This window comes from Gossypium hirsutum, chromosome A01 (genome assembly GCF_007990345.1).
Source record: "Gossypium hirsutum isolate 1008001.06 chromosome A01, Gossypium_hirsutum_v2.1, whole genome shotgun sequence".
Lineage (NCBI taxonomy): Eukaryota > Viridiplantae > Streptophyta > Magnoliopsida > Malvales > Malvaceae > Gossypium > Gossypium hirsutum.
Window position 1 is genome coordinate 18596305 of NC_053424.1, and position 17949 is coordinate 18614253.

The 17949-nt window shown below is 31.8% G+C and overlaps 1 protein-coding gene across 1 annotated transcript; it reads left to right on the forward strand.

Moving 5' to 3' along the window:
- The first annotated feature begins 8500 nt into the window (after positions 1 to 8500).
- Positions 8501 to 9337, forward strand: LOC121210813 (uncharacterized mitochondrial protein AtMg00860-like). Its single transcript, XM_041082477.1, has 2 exons — positions 8501 to 8798; positions 9186 to 9337. The coding sequence occupies exons 1-2, from the start codon at positions 8501 to 8503 to the stop codon at positions 9335 to 9337; spliced, it is 450 nt and encodes a 149-aa protein (XP_040938411.1).
- Positions 9338 to 17949: the final 8612 nt, after the last annotated feature.

Here is a 17949-nt window from a genome sequence, read left to right on the forward strand (position 1 = left end):
CATTTTGTAGTTTTCATGACAACTTCATATAAGAAATGTTCATAGATATAGATGATATTTTCTGGTTGTGTTTCTTCTGATGCTACTTGAATAGCCTTTCTTAAGTAAACCAAGAGAATCCTACGTTAACACCCACAGAGTTCTCTGAAATTAGTACTTCTACTCTTTTAAGCAGTTTTTTCATTTTAATATAACATGATAGTGAGGTTTGCATCAATTTGACAAACAAGCCAACATCTTCGAAGCCTTTTTGTCAAGACCTGTAAGTCTACAAGCTGTATATAATGAAGTTATAGAGGTTATCATGTCATCACTAGGTGCTTAAAGACACCTCAATTTAACTGATGTTGCTTGATAATGCCAAAATTCTAAAACAGGAAACAACAATCTTTCATTCAGTTGTTCAAGCCCTTCATGCCAATTGATAATTCAATTTGTCTTGTATCAGAAGTGCAGGTCCGATCATTTGTAGGCATTGCTTCTATTGCATAGCTAAGTTGCTTGTGGTTTTGGAATTTCCACTTTATCATTATTATTATTATTATTATTATTAGACATATCGATAGACTGCTAAGATTATTAGTTGGGTTTTAAATATGATGGGTGAGTATTGGTTACGGTTAGTGTAAGATTTTTAAATTCCATCTACGGTGTTCCCTTTTTTAAGGATTCAACTCTTTAATATAAAATAAATTTAACCAAAGAAAAGCTACAAAATCTAATACATTTAGCTTTCCAAAAATAAGTGATTTTCAAATGATTAAATTTGAAATCTAAAAACTGCACCCAAAACATCAAATACAAAACCAAACAAAAGAAAAGAAAATCAAAGCACAATGTCATAAGAAAGAATCATCAAAATCAAGAGCTGGGGAACCGAAGTTCTAAACGAAAAGCACCCCCAAGCCAAAATATAAACGGATTTAGAATCGCCAAAAGGCTAAAATCTCAGCCTCCCAAATCTTGAATCCTTCCACTATGGACTTTACCTCATCCAAATGATGCAGCACCACATCATAGTTTTGGCAAACTCAAAAGTCATCAGTTTGAAAACATAGAATACACATCCCTGTATTTGTAACGTATGACACCATTTGAACAACTCCCCCGCTGTCACCTTCATTTTTCTAACCCTCCTTAACACCACCTCTTAAAAGCACCATCACCATTAAAACTTCAAAAACAACCCATATTTGTAATTTCGATTTCTTCCAATAGAAAATCTAAATTTCCATTTTCTAAAATCATGAATCTCTAATGAGATCAAACAAAACCCATCTGATATTTATTGACAATAAAAAAAATTCAATTCGCACTAAGACACCCAAAAAACTCAAATAAAATAAAAAAGCATTTCGAACCAACATAATCAACGTTAAGAACTAGAACTATATTTCGTGGAAAAACACACTTGGTCGTTTTGCCTGAACTCTAATATTGACTCCTTTTGCACAACTTCAATGAGCTTCAATTCTCGTAGAAGAATCTTAACTACATTTCTAATACTCAACAATTTCGTTAGGACTCCTATATTCACCTAACTACTTTTCCCTCGAAATCTTTTCATTTTAATATATACCGGACACAGCTAATCAAACACTTGCCACTATACCTTCCACTATCGTATACCGAATTACAAAACAGTGTTTCAATGGTTCAACTCAATCTCAACTAGCTCATCAATTATAGTATTCAAACCAGAAGCTTAAAGTCCAAGATTCTTACGAATACTCCACGCTTCTTTCCCCTCCTTACAAGTCATCTTTATCTTGTTATCGAGATATGAGTCTGCACATTTGCCGTCAGCTCCAAATCAACAACACTTTTTTTTTCCTAGTATAGGCAAGTCGATCAATTCCCCCTTGCTGATGAAATTATTGATTTCGTCCATTTCCTTTCTTTCGCTTTAGCACTCATCTTTTCATCCTCATTTTTTCCGCATTTAGATCCCCCACACCATTTATCATGTTGGATCATCAAGAACAAAAACTAGATGTGTTTATCATGTTGGATCATCAAGAACAAAAACTAGATGTGAAAGTGTACCTAAATCTATTGATTTCTTGAAAACTTCAAATGAGGTAACTCTCTCTTTTCTGAAGATTGATCAGAAAAGTTGTGTGTGCAATTTATATCATAACTCTAATGTATAACTTTTGCACATTAACATTAATTTTTAATTAGTCTATCATCATTTAAAAATTAGTTACTAGTATTTACATATATTTGGCTCATATTTTATTTAATAATTGAAGTCAATGAGCCTTAACTAAATTAAATCACTTTTAATTTGGGCTAAAGTTTTATTATAATAACTAATACCATATAATTAATCTTATTATATATATGTGATGTCCATATTATCGAACAATCTTCTACTTGGACCACATGTATATACTAATTATCTTATAATTACATTTTATTATACAATCTTATGAGCTCAAAACCTTATAATCATATTCAAAAGGTAGTCAAAACAATTTTGTCCATTAATTATGTTAATAAAGAACCAAAGCAACTTTCGTTACATATATGGTAACTAAATTCATGCCTGATCATGTATATTAACACAATCAAATGATATAGATCAAGTATGGATGTATAGCATGAAAATTATATGCAGTGTAATCTAAACATGTCTATTTCCAAATGGTCTTTCTTAGCTTTAGTGAGATCAAACTTTACCAAATCAAAGTGTGAATAAATCAAATAAACTTTATTTCTGCAAAAAATAACCTTAAAATATGATTAAACTGAAATAACCAAAATGTGTCTATAACAGAAAAACATTTAAAATCACAAACTCCAACTAAAGTTAAATATCCTCAAATGGCATTACACCCATATGAGTAGTGTGCTCCTGAAAAACCTTGGGTGGTAGTTCCTTAGCAAGCGGATCCACAATCATAAAGTCTGTACCAATATGCTCGTTAGACACCTGACCACTTTGAACCCTTTCTTTAACAACTAGGAACTTAATGTCTATATGCTTCAACTTTGATGTGCTCTTTTTGTCACAAAAACAACTTAAGTGGTTTTTTTATTCTATCCATAATTTGCAGTTTAGTGACAAAATTTCACATCTATATTCTATGGTTATATGCCTCATAACATGTTATGAATTCAACTTCCATTGGAAGGAGGTGTGAGTGTTTGCTTAACACGCTTCTAAGAGACAACTCCTTCGACAAGCAGATAGGCATGATGTAAATTTCATGCTATCTTGACATCCTATAAAATCGGAGGTTGTATACCTGTCAATCTTTAGCTTATTTGATCTCCGATATGTGAGCAAGTGATATTTGGTTTTCTAAAGATACCACATAACTCATTTGGTTTCTTTCCAATGATCCATACCTGAATTGCTCAAATATCGACCCAACATAGGGAACCTTTTTTATTTCCTTAGTCTCAAAATCATTTTTGGGGGAATTGATAAAGCCTGAACTTGTCTCATTTAACAATAGAGGTATCACCTGGTTTACAATCCTGCATACCAAATCTTTTTAATATATTTTCAATATAAACCTTTTGTGACAATCCAAGAATACCTTGAGAATGATCTCGATGTATCTGAATTCCTAATACAAAATTTGCATCACCAAGATCTTTCATCTCAAAATTCTTTGCTAGAAATCTCCTGGTTTCATGTAACAGTAAGCAGTATGTTGTTGACATATAAAACTATAAAAAATATACTTACTCCCACTGATCATATACAATCATCAACTAAATTTATCTTGAAACCGAATGAGATAATCACTTAGTGAAATTTGTAATGCCATTGACGAGAGGTCTGCTTAAGCCCATAGATGAATTTCTTTAATTTGCGAACCATTTGACTTTGCACCACTAAACACGAAGTTTTCTAGTTGCCCCATATAAATCGTCTCATCAATGTCGCTATTGAAAAACTGTAATGAACCGAAAGTTACGGTATCGGAAATTGAGTCTTGAGTACTGTTTCCGTGAAATTAATTCATGAATATTTATTAGAAATATTTATGAATTATAGTTAAATGGTTATTTAGGGTTTAATTAAGTGAAGTAGCTTAAATTTAGTTTAAAGGACTAAATTGCATACGGTATAAAAGTTTAATTATAGATTAAAGATTAGTAAAGGGACTAATCTAGTAATTAGACCCTAAGTGCCATGTGTGTGAATGTATGATATAACATGTGTAATAGTTGGTAAAGTTATTAAATGTGTTAAAGTAGTTTTTCTTATAGATTAAGTTATTTTATTAGAATAATATTATATTATTAATATTATTATATTGAATATAGATTTATGAGTAAGTTAAAAAAAAGAAAGAAAGAAAGAAAGATAGAAAGAGTTACAGAGAGCAAACGTGAGAAAGAAAGAAAGAAAGAAAGAAAGAAAGAAATAGAAAAGGGAAATTTGAGGATTAAAGCCCTAAAGCTTGATTGGTAAGATGTTTTAGCTTATTTTCTTATAATTTTTATGTTTATGGATGCCTAATTCAAAGTTCTACATGTACGAGGTTAAAATGAAGAAAAATAGAAAATTTTTAGATATTGATTTAGTTGAATAAATTGAGGTTTTATGGGTTAAATTGATAGAAATTGAAGTTAGAAGTGAAAATTGAGTGATTTATTAAAAGAATTCTAAGTTAGGTTTAAATAGGGATTAAGTTGAATAGAGCTCAAAATTTATGTTTTATAATGAATTTTATGAGTTAGAAATTGTTAATGAGTTGATTAAAAGAGAATATGAAGCTTAAGTTAAAGAAAAAAGATTAGTAATGGAAAAAGGACGAAATTGGAATTTTTGTAAAAGTTTGATAGAAAGTGAAAATGTGTTTTATGAATTAGTATATTGATGATTTTTAATTGTATGATTGTTAGTAGCAAACGTAGCATCGGATACGTCATCAAAGAAGGGAAAAGAGAAAGTGAACGAAGATATCGATTAAATTCGATAAATAGTGGTTTGTATTTCTATAAACCGAGCTTAATCGTTATTGCTATATTTGATATTGATAGTGTCGGGCTAGTCGGATATAGTTGACATGTCATAGGAATTGGAAGTATTGGGATATTCCGACATTGAGTCGATGAGACACTATGTGTCGACTACTGTTAAAGTTCCGGATTTGTTCTGATGAAGCACTATGTGCTTATCCCGGAGTGTGGGTTGGATCCGTGTATCCGTTAGTGTCCGAGTTATGTTAATAAGGGTAAATAAAGTAAAGATTATTAAAGTACTGATTGATATTGAATAATAGCAATAATGTGTTTGAATTACCATGTTTTAAAGTTGATTAAGCTATTGTTTATAGAAAAACCACTGAGAGTATTCTCAGCGTACGGTTTGTTTCCGTGCGCAGGCTAGGTACGAAAGTATAAGGACTCAGCATACAAGCCGATCCCCGAACTCAAATTGGTGAAGTTTCTATCTTTTTGGAAAATGGCATTGTACCTAGGATGTCTTTTGGTCATTTTGAAAGTATCTAAGTTGTTAAGTGATATTTTGGTATGTTCTGTAAATGTTACCAAAACCTTAAGTATGGTATGTTTTGATATGTTAGTGAAGAGTAATAAGAGGAAGTGTTGGTAAATATTGTAGAGAGAAGAAATGAAGATGTTATAAACTTAGTTATCAACATTTTATACTAAAACAGATTTAGATAGTATGAGTAGTCCAACTTTGAAAATATACCAAAAATAGTATAAAGTGAATTAGATGATTAATAAAATATGTAATTGAAGCTTAATGAATATATTTTTATATGGAAGAAATAAAATAGGTAAAAGAGTTATATTTTATGAGATATTTACGTTTTGGTGAAACAGGGTTAGAGCAATTTCTGGATTCCTTATTTTGACTTTAGAAATTCACCATAAATTGTGTATTAAGAATTAGGACTCAAACTTTATATGTATAGATTCCTTATTGAGTCTATTTTTAATTGAAACAAATGGAATAGTCATTGAATTTCTGTACAGGAAGAAATTTGATTCGTAGTGCACAAGGGTCAGAGTAGCTGAACCCTGAAACAGGGTAGACTTTTTCTAATAAACTGTAATAATTGGCCTGACCAAAAATTCTAGAAAAAAATTAGTAAGTAGATATATGAGTCTAGTTTCAGGTAAAATTTACGGAATTGGATTTCGAGTTTCGTAACTCAAGATATGATTTTTTTAGCGACCATGACGCAGATGGATAGTTTACTACGAAAACTATTTAAGTGCTAAGATAAGTTTTGTAATGTCTCCTGCCTGACTCCGGCAACGGTCTCGGGCAGGGGGACGTTACAATATTGATTAGTATCAGATCTAATTAGGTTTATTCGGTTCTAGGACTAAATCGAATGTCAATGTGAATCTAGAGGTACATGCCATTACTGAGTCAAATTTGAGTTGGGATTGGATGCTGATATGTTTGTTGAATATTTTTGTTTTATAGCATTAAGAATGTCTGATAAAAGCATTGAGGATACTGATCAAGAGATGTATAGTGAAGATGATGAACCGTATAATGTGAATGAATCGGAGTCTGCAACTCCAAGTTGTCTCATTACTGCAAGAGGAAGCTTTAGTATGGTGGGAATCAGTGATTCAGAATGTACTTGAGGAACAGATAAGTTGGGACTTCTTTCAAAAAGAGTTTCAAAATAAGTATTTGGGAGAAATGTACATAGAGGACAAAAGACAAGAGTTCTTAACACTGAAACAAGGTGAGATGCTTATAGTGGATTATGAATGAGAATTTCTGAGATTGAGCAGATATGCCACTGAGTTTGTACCGACTGAAGCCGACCGATGTAAAAGATTTTTAAGAGGATTACGTGATGAATTTAGACTACAGTTGATGCCTCTTAGAATCACTGAGTTTGCAGATTTAATGGAAAGAGCTAAGATGATTGAACAAATTCTCGAAAGGGATAAAAAGTCTGAAGTTGCTCGTTCGACTGAAAAACGTCCCGGAATGGTTAGTTCAAGTCCGCAGCCTAAGCGGTCAAAGGAATCATGAGGTAATTGGAGATTTAGTTCTCGATCGGAAAAAAGTGATCAAGGTCAGAAAAGACAGACTACTGTGTCTACTGGCAGTATCCGAAGTCCAGTTCAGAATACTGAAATTCCAATATGTGAGCATTGTGGAAACTGACACAAAGAGGAATGTAGAAAGTTGACTGGAGGTTGTTTCCGTTGTGGAGCTACTGATCACTTTATTAAAGATTAGCCAAAGATATCTGGAACAACACCGACAGTAGTGCAAAGATCTGAATTTGTTTCCAGAGGCCGGGGATCAGGCCGAAGTAGTTCGTTTGCTAGAGGTGGTACTAGAAGAACTACTGAGAGTGCTACACAACAATGTGAAGCTAGAGCTCCAGCTCGAGCGTATATTGTGAGGACTCGAGAAGAGAAAGATGCTCACGATGTGGTAACAAGTATATTCTTATTGAATTCAGCACCCGTTTATGCTTTAATAGACCCTGGGTCATCACATTCATATGTTAATACGAAAGTAGTTGAGACAAAAAAATTAGAGTCTGAATTGTCTAAAGTTATGATAGAAGTGTCTAGTCCACTGAGACAAACTACTGTAGTGAACCATATATGTCAAAGATGTTCGTTAATGATTCAAGATAGAATATTCCCTGTTGATCTGTTGATTATGCTATTTGGCGACTTTGATGTTATTTTGGGAATGGACTGGTTATCAGAACATGGAGTGATTTTAGACTGTTATAAGAAGAAGTTTATTGTTCAGAATGAAAGTGAAGATACGATTGAAGTAAATGGTATTCGGACTAGTGGATCAATTCGTATTGTTTCGGCCATTAAAGCTAGCAAGCTTCTTCATCGAGGTTGTAATGTTTTCTTAGCATATGTGATTAATTCGGATTCAGTTGAAAGTCAGTGTAGTAAAATTCGGACTGTATGTAAACTTTTTGATGTATTCCCTGAGGAATTACCTGGATTCCCCCTGATCGAAAGGTAGAATTTGTGATTGAAGTCTACCCAGGTACAGATCCGGTATCGATACCTCCGTACCGTATGGCACCTACTGAGCTAAAGGAATTAAAAGTATAGTTGCAAGACTTATTGGACAGAGGTTTTATACGACCTAGTACATCACCATGGGGAGCTCCAATGTTATTTGTTAAGAAGAAAGATGGGTCGATGCGGTTGTGCATTGATTATCGACAACTCAACAAATTGACTGTCAAGAACAAGTATCCACTTCCCCGAATAGATGATTTGTTTGATCAACTGAAAGAAGCTTTCGTATTTTCAAAGATTGATCTGAGGTCGGGATACTATCAGTTGAAAGTAAAAGAGTGCGACATATTGAAGACGGTATTCCGTACGAGGTATGGGCATTATGAATTCTTAGTAATGCCATTTGGACTGACAAATGCCCCTGCTGCTTTTATGGATCTTATGAATCGAATTTTTCAGCCATACTTGGATTAGTTCGTAATAGTTTTTATCGACGATATTTTGGTGTATTCCAAGTCAGAAAAAGACCATGAGCAACATCTCCGGATTATTTTGCAAATACTACGAGAAAAGCAATTTTCAGTGTGAATTCTGGTTATTAGAAGTTGTGTTTCTTGGTCATGTCGTATCAGCGGATGGAATTAGAGTGGATCCAAAGAAGATTGAAGCAGTTATTCTGTGGAAAGTTCCTAAGAATGTATCAGAGGTACGAAGTTTTCTCGGATTGGCTGGTTACTATCGAAGATTCGTCAACGGATTTTCAAAGATAGCCTTACCGATGACCAAGCTACTACAGAAGAATATTCCATTTGTTTGGAATGAGCAATGTTAGAAAAGTTTTGAAGCATTAAAATGAATGTTAACAGAGGCACCGGTGTTGACTTTACCAGAATCAGAAAGAGATTTTGTAGTGTACAGTGATGCTTTATTGAGTGGACTGGGATGTGTATTGATGCAGAACGGAAAAGTCATTGCTTATGCTTCACGGCAACTAAAACCGCATGAACGCAACTATCCAACTCATGATTTAGAATTAGAAGCTGTAATTTTTGCCTTGAAGATTTGGAGGCACTATTTTTATGGTGAAAAGTGCTATATTTATACGGATCATAAAAGTTTGAAGTATCTGCTTTCGCAAAAAGAATTGAATCTAAGACAAAGGCGTTGGATAGAGCTTCTGAAAGACTATGATTGTGTCATAGACTATCATCCAGGGAATGCTAATGTAGTAGCCGACGCATTGAGTAGAAAAACTGCGATTGAATTACGAGCAATGTTTGCACAACTTAGTATCACTGAAGATGGAAGTCTTTTGACTGAATTAAGAATAAAGCCAGTAATGTTTGATCGAATCAGATCAGCATAGTTAGAAGATGATAAGTTGTTAAGGAAAAGAGAGATGATTCAGAATGGTACAACATAAAATTTTAGAATTGATGGAAATGGTTGTCTAAGATTTCAGAATCGACTTTGCATTCCGGATAATTCTGAGTTGAAAAAGTTAATTCTTCGAGAAGCTCATAATAGTCCATTTGCATTTTATCCTGGAGGTATGAAAATGTATTGTGATTTGCGTGAATTGTATTGGTGGCCAGGAATGAAAAAGGATATAACTGAATATGTGGCAAAGTGTTTGACTTGTCAACGAGTGAAGGCAGAACATCAAGTTCCATCAAGATTACTTCAACCTATCAATATTCCTGAATGGAAATGGGACCTAATAACGATGGACTTTGTGACGGGATTACCGACGTCTACAAGTAAAAATAATGCTATTTGGGTAATAGTTGATCGACTTACGAAGTCAGCTCATTTCTTAGCTGTGAGAACCAATTGATCGTTAAAGAAACTTGCTGAGGTTTATGTTCGGGAAACCATTAGATTACATGGTATTCCAAAATCAATAATTTCTGACAGAGATCCAAGGTTTACGTCAAGGTTTTGGAAGCAATTACATGAATCTTTCGGTACTCGACTTCACTTTAGTACAGCTTTTCATCCACAGACTGATGGTCAATCTGAACGGGTAATACAAATTTTAGAAGATATGCTTCGGGCCTGTATGATTGATTTTGAGTCTAACTGGGAATATTATTTGTCATTAGCCGAATTTGTATATAATAATAGTTTTCAGTCAAGTATACAGATGGCACCGTATGAGGCTTTGTATGGACGAAGATGCCGATCACCCGTATGTTGGACAGAACTGAATGAGAAGAAGATGATTGGACCTGAATTGGTTCAAGAAACGGAAAGTATAATTAAGAAAATTCGGGAAAGATTGAAAACTGCTTTTGATAGACAGAAATCGTATGCATATTTGAAACGACGGGATATTGAATACTCAGTCGGGGATAAAGTATTTTTAAAGGTTTCACATTGGAAGAAAATTCTAAGATTTGGTCAAAAAGGAAAATTAGGTCCTCGTTTTATTGGGCCTTACGAAGTTATTGAGAGAATTGGATCTGTAGCGTATCGATTGGCCTTACCTCCTGAACTACAGAAAATGCACGATGTCTTCCATGTTTCTATGCTAAGAAGATATCGATCGGATCCTTCACATGTTATTACGACCGAGAATGTAGAGATTCAACCTGACTTATCGTATGAAGAAGAACCAGTTGAGATTCTAGCACGAGAGGTAAAAGAATTACGTAATAAACGTATTCCTTTAGTAAAAGTGCTATGGCGAAGTCACAGTGTTGAAGAAGCTACATGGGAACCAGAAGAAACGATGAGATCTCAATACCCCCATCTCTTTTCAGGTAAATTTCGAGGACGAAATTTATTAAAGGGGAGATAATTGTAATGAATCAAAAGTTACGGTATCGGAAATTGAGTCTTGAGTATTGTTTCTGTGAAATTAATTCATGAATATTTATTAGAAATATTTATGAATTATAGTTGAATGGTTATTTAGTGTTTAATTAAGTGAAGTAGCTTGAATTTAGTTTAAAGGACTAAATTGCATACGGTATAAAAGTTTAATTATAGATTAAAGATTAGTAAAGGGACTAATCTAGCAATTAGACCCTAAGTGCCATGTGTGTGAATGTATGATATAACATGTGTAATAGTTGGTAAAGATATTAAATGTGTTAAAGTAGTTTTTCTTATAGATTAAGTTATTTTATTAGAATAATATTATATTATTAATATTATTATATTAAATATAGATCTATGAGTAAGTTAAAAAAAAGAAAGAAAGAAAGAAAGATAGAAAGAGTTACAGAGAGCAAACGTGAGAAAGAAAGAAAGAAAGAAAGAAATAGAAAAGGGAAATTTGAGGATTAAAGCCCTAAAGCTTGATTGGTAAGATGTTTTCGCTTATTTTCTTATAATTTTTATGTTTATGGATGCCTAATTCAAAGTTCTACATGTATGAGGTTAAAATGAAGAAAAATAGAAAATTTTTAGATATTGATTTAGTTGAATAAATTAAGGTTTTATGGGTTAAATTGATAGAAATTGAAGTTAGAAGTGAAAATTGAGTGATTTATTAAAAGAATTCTAAGTTAGGTTTAAATAGGGATTAAGTTGAATAAAGCTCAAAATTTATGTTTTATAATGAATTTTATGAGTTAGAAATTATTAGTGAGTTGATTAAAAGAGAATATGAAGCTTAAGTTAAAGAAAAAAGATTAGTAATGGAAAAAGGACGAAATTAGAATTTTTGTAAAAGTTTGATAGAAAGTGAAAATATGTTTTATGAATTAGTATATTGATGATTTTTAATTGTATGATTGTTAGTAGCAAACGTAGCACCGGATACGTCATCAAAGAAGGGAAAAGAGAAAGTGAACGAAGATATCGATTAAATTCGATAAATAGTGGTTTGTATTTCTATAAACCGAGCTTAATCGTTATTGCTATATTTGATATTGATATTGTATGAAAATGTGAATGAGGTAAGTATTTTTACCATATTGAAATGAATGTGATTTTGAATACCCTATTAACAGTGTCGGGCTAGTCGGATATAGTTGACATGTCATAGGAATTGGAAGTATTGGGATATTCCGGCATTGAGTCGATGAGACACTATGTGTCGACTGCTGTTAAAGTTCCGGATTTGTTCCGATGAAGTGCTTTGTGTGCTATAATGTTAAAGTTCCGGATTTGTTCCGATGAAGCACTATGTGCTTATCCCGGAGTGTGGGTTGGATCCGTGTATCCGTTAGTGTCCGAGTTATGTTAATAAGGGTAAATAAAGTAAAGATTATTAAAGTACTGATTGATATTGAATAATAGCAATAATGTGTTTGAATTACCATGTTTTAAAGTTGATTAAGCTGTTGTTTATAGAACTACCACTGAGAGTATTCTCAGCGTACGGCTTGTTTCCGTGCGCAGGCTAGGTACGAAAGTATAAGGACTCGGTATACAAGCCGATCCCCAAACTCAAATTGGTGAAGTTTCTATCTTTTTGGAAAATGGCATTGTACCTAGGATGTCTTTTGGTCATTTTGAAAGTATCTAAGTTGTTAAGTGATATTTTGGTATGTTTTGTAAATGTTACCAAAACCTTAAGTATAGTATGTTTTGATATGTTAGTGAAGAGTAATAAGAGGAAGTGTTGGTAAATATTGCAGAGAGAAGAAATGAAGATGTTATAAACTTAGTTATCAACATTTTATACTAAAACAGATTTGGACAGTAACAGTAGTAAAACTTTGAAAATATACCAAAAATAGTATAAATTGAATTAGATGATTAATAAAATATATAATTGAAGCTTAATGAATCTATTTTCATATGGAAGAAACAAAATAGGTAAAAGAGTTGTATTTTATGAGATATTTACGTTTTGGTGAAATAGGGTTAGAGCAATTTCTAGATTCCCTGTTTTGAATTTAGAAATTCACCATAAATTGTGTATTAAGAATTAGGACTCAAACTTTATATGTATGGATTCCTTATTGAGTCTATTTTTAATTGAAACAAATGGAATAGTCATTGGATTTCTGTACAGGAAGAAATTTGATTTGTAGTGCACAAGGGTCAGAGTAGCCGAACCCTGAAATAGGGGAGACTTTTTCTAATAAACTGTACTAATTGGCCTGACCAAAAATTCTAGAAAAAAAGTAGTAAGTAGATATATGAGTCTAGTGTCAGGGAAAATTTACGGAATTAGATTTAGAGTTTTGTAACTCGAGATATGATTTTTTAGCGACCGTGACGCAGATGGATAGTTTACTACGAAAACTGTTTAAGTGCTAAGATAAGTTTTGTAATGTCTCCTGCTTGACTCCGGCAACGGTCTCGGGTAGGGGGATGTTACAAAAACATAATCTTAACATCCATTTGATGTAGCTCAAAGTCAAAATGTGCCACTAAAGCTATCATAATACTAAAAGAGTCTTTTGATGCAATCGAAGAGAAAGTTTTTTTTATACTCTGTCTTTTTTTTTGTGTAAAGCCTTTAGCAACAAGACGTGCCTTGTGCCTCTCCACATTGCCTTTTGAATCCTTCTTGATTTTAAATATCTATTTGCAACCAACGAGTTTCGTTCATTCTGGCAATGGAACAAGGTCCCACGCATCATTGCTTTTCATATACTTTTATCTATTCATTAATGGCATCTATCCACTTTTGAGAATTAGAACTTTCTATAGCTTGATGGAAGTTGATTGGATCATCTTCCATCACTCCAAGGTCAACTTCATGTTCTTAGAGAAATACAATATAATCATTTGGTATTGTACTTCTTCTTTCTCTAGTAGATCTTCTTAATGACATTGGTTTTTGAGGTTGTAGAATTTGTTCTTCTGGAACAATTTCTTGTACTTTATTGGGAGGTTAAATAATATTGTCTTAATCCGGAGTTGTCGCTTGAACAATATTAGGTATAATAGGCTATTCTTGATCATCGACATTACATGATAGATGAAAAGTAACATGGCTATGGGTCATTTGTCTTAGAGATAAATGATTTAATTACTATTTGTTAGTAATTGACTTTTTATGAAAAAAGATATAATGGTTACCATGAGATAAAATAATATCATATTGGGAGAACAGATTTATCCCCAAAAGATTAAGGATATCCTATAAGGGTAACACACTTATGACAAAGTCATTGGATTATCACTTATTGAGTAGCTTTCGCAATGGTATATGATAAGGGGGAGTTCAATCATGATACTTTAGTGAGATGACTCAATGGTTAAATAATGTTGTAATTAATATGTGAAAAGACAAAACTTAATTACAAATTATTTGAGCTCTAATTATATATGTCCAACCGGTTCCTCTGCTAACTCAGAGTAACCTGAAACAAATTGCATGTAAAACAAATAATACGGAATGAATGAAAATGATGAAGTAAGAGAAATATATAGTAGGTATCATTATTTGTAAGGAGTGCATTTTCTCGCCACGTACAAAAGATGACTTATAAATTAATTTGATTTCTTTAAATTAATATTTAATTAATTGTAATTAAATAATTGAAGTTTGAAGTGAGAATTAAAATAATTAGTCATTGATGATTTGTTTAATGAGACAATTAAATATATTTCCTCATAAATTCTAATATAATAAAATCGTCATGACTTTAACGAAATTAGAATTGGGTTGAGAAATTAATTAAGTTAAATTAATTAATTAAATTAATTGATTAAAAAATAATGTTTTGGGAAATAAAAAATAGTTATTGATTATAAGTGTTGGATAAAAGTCTAAATAACACATATAATAGTACCTAATATATGAAAGATCCAAAGATTAATGTAAGGGGTGACAAACCCTAATATTTTTTAAGGCATGCCGGTGCTCCCTTGTTCTACTTCAAGTAGAATTTATATTTTCTATTAAAGTAATATTATTTAGTTAAACCTTATTCAAACATAACTTTTGTACCATTTTTCTATAAATAGGAATTATGAGCTAACCTATTTACATAACTTTGAGAGCACCACTACTATGTACAAAATAATGACAATTTATTTGTGTAGAATAATTTTTTTTCAAGAAAAAAACTCATAGTTTTATTTATTTATTAATGAAGAGAATTACCTTTCTTACTGAAAGTTAATAAAATATTTCATTTTATGCACTTGATTCATTTTGTTTGAGCCCATATTCAAAGCAATTCGAGTTCGAGAATAACAAAAAATGTTTATTCAGTAGGAAGCTGAGGTTGACTTAAACTGCCTCATACAAAGCACATATATAATTTCTACAAAGAGCTTATTGTTATAAATATCACAAGGCTCAGTGTAGAAATCAACGTACTTAACAATTTGTTTGGGTAGATAAAATTTAATTTCTATAAAATTCCATAGCATAATTTTTTGGTTGAATTTATTCCTGCATCTTTCCTTTCATGTGTTGACAACTTCTAACTTTTTGCTTTCCTTGAAAGGATCGCTATTCCTTGATCCTCTTCTACCATTGAAGTGCATTACTTTTTACTTTTAACTTCACAAATAAAACTTTTCTAGTTTCAATTATGGGCTCCCACACAAAATAACATTTTACCATGACTTCCCAATCCAAATAGTCCTCAATATGTATCTTCTCATGGAAATTAATTGTTTAGACCTTTACTCCTCTACCACTCACTTCTAAGTCATGCAACAACTACTCTTCCAATCCATCACTTGCTACAAAATTTCTAGGTCTAACATTATGAAAAGGGTTCTTAGTCTTTCTTTCATTAGACTCATCTGGCCACTTTTTGGGGTTTAAAGGATCACGGGGGCTTTATGAACTTTTCATTTGGATTTTTTTCGCATGTCCTTATCATTGCAAAACTTATACATATTGCGACAATTCTTCAATCATACGTCTCATCTGAGACAATTCTATTTGTAAACTTTGATTTCCTCTTTTTTAACTAAAGCATATCTAATTATGGATTTAATGTGATTTCTAATATATATCATAGGATCTTCTAATTAAGCTTTGATTCCAAAACTAAATAAAATTGATGGAACATAATTTTAAATATATTTAATTTTTTACATGGTAATAATTTTTACCTTTATTTAAAATAATGTGTGATAACTGTAATTGATAATAGTTATTCACCTAATTTTTTTACCTTTTCTGCGTCTTTCTAAGTAAAAAAAAGTGTCACCATAAGCCTGTTTTGTTGTAGTTAACATATTTAGAACTAAAATTTGTATTTAAAAGTAATATACAATAAATGATGAAAAGTATGGTTTGAAATTAATTAATAATACATGAAATATGTACAATATTAAAATAAAAAAATTAGATTAAATTGTAAGTAAAACCAAAATTTTAAATACAAACCATACTTAAATATATGCAATTCAATCTAATTTTTTAATCATAAATCTATGTTCTAAATACATAGTTTCCACATGCGTACACTTGTCATAAAGTTTCTAGTAAAATTTTGATTGAGTGGTAAATTTAAGATTTTACTAATACTATTGGCGTGGGTTCAAATCCATCCACATGCATATTTTATTATTATTATTTTAAAATAAAAATATTAAAATACCTTTGAAGAACACGACTTATTTTAATCACAAAAATAAGTTTTCGTAATTTTTTTAACTGAGTTGGGGTTGGTTGACTCGTGACGCCTGCAACACAATCATAGGCCTAAATGATAGTATAGTATACAATTAATGAAGGTAGTAAAATGTACATAATAAAAATAAAATAAAACTTTGATTAGATGGTAAATTTAAAGTTTTACCAATGCTATTAGCATGTGTTCAAATATGAAGATATGCATATATATTAAATATAAAGACTAAAATACCTTTGAATAATATTTATTTTAATTACGGGATGACATTTTCATAATTTTTCTAACCGAGTTAGTTCTCGGTTGACTTATGACACCAATTTAGTTAGGGCTTAAATAATAGTATAGATATAATTTTTTAGAAAATTAAATCAAAATAAATGGATATAATTTCATTAAACCTCTCAATTAAAATTTTTATTTAATTAATTATTTAAAATAACTGAACTTTAAGATTTAAAATTATCCATTATATATGTTCCATTTGTACATAAACTTTATGTAAAATTTTAAGCAGAAAGTTTTCAATAGAATTTATTATTCCATATCATGATATAAGATTTAGTATGAAATTAAAAAGAAAAAAAAAGAATCTGTTGCAGGGGTCAAAAATCTAGGTATGTCATATGATTGATATTCATGATTTCTCTTCACAATTCTAATTACAACCCTAAACCGTGAATTGAATTTCAACTATCAATTAGTTGTATTCAACTACGTGGTATAATTTTTTAATTAATAGTATGACTCAGAATTATAGATTATAGAGTTATAGATAAGTATGTTAGTTTCTAGTTGTACATGTCGTCCCATTTTCAATTGGTTACAAATAATGGCTATAAAATCTCCTTTGTAGAATTAAAGGGTTTACCAAATATAAAAGATGGTTTTGGACTTGTAATCGACGGGTTTATTAACAAATGAAGAATGCCAACCAGATTATTCCTCTGAAAAGTTTTGTGAAATTCCCTGAAAAGGTGAGGGAGATTCCTCCTGTGCTGCACTGCAACTTCACATCCAGCTAGAAAGAATACACCAACGATTAGTCTTTTTCTTCCATACTAACCTTCCCTTATCCACCACCCCACCTGAATTCCCTCCCTGGCCTTCACATTCACACCCCCATTTACTATTATATCCCTCATTACATTTACATGTCATATGAAACTAGATATCATATAAGGGAAGCTTCCCAAGGTTAACTACATCCAGCCAGCCAGCCAGCCAGCCAGCCCCAACAATACAAAAACACAACAGAACACCACCACCCAACAAATCCCCTGCCTTGCCTACTCTATCTATCTTCCATGATTCTCTCCCCCTATTCTAATTTGTATCAACAATAATCAACTTATGATTTGCATTAATTATTTTATTATTAATAATAACCAATACCAAGTGGCTAGGAAAGTCACCCCTCGTGGTGTAGTTACCAAAAAGTAATGCCCTTCACAAGAGGTTGTATGGC

Bases quoted from the DNA above. Each gene is read 5' to 3' on its own strand.
- LOC121210813 (XM_041082477.1), top strand. From the start codon at position 8,501: ATGAGCAACATCTCCGGATTATTTTGCAAATACTACGAGAAAAGCAAT. The intron at 8,799-9,185 runs GTTAGAAAAGTT...ACTATCATCCAG, and splicing joins ATTTGTTTGGAATGAGCAAT to GGAATGCTAATGTAGTAGCC.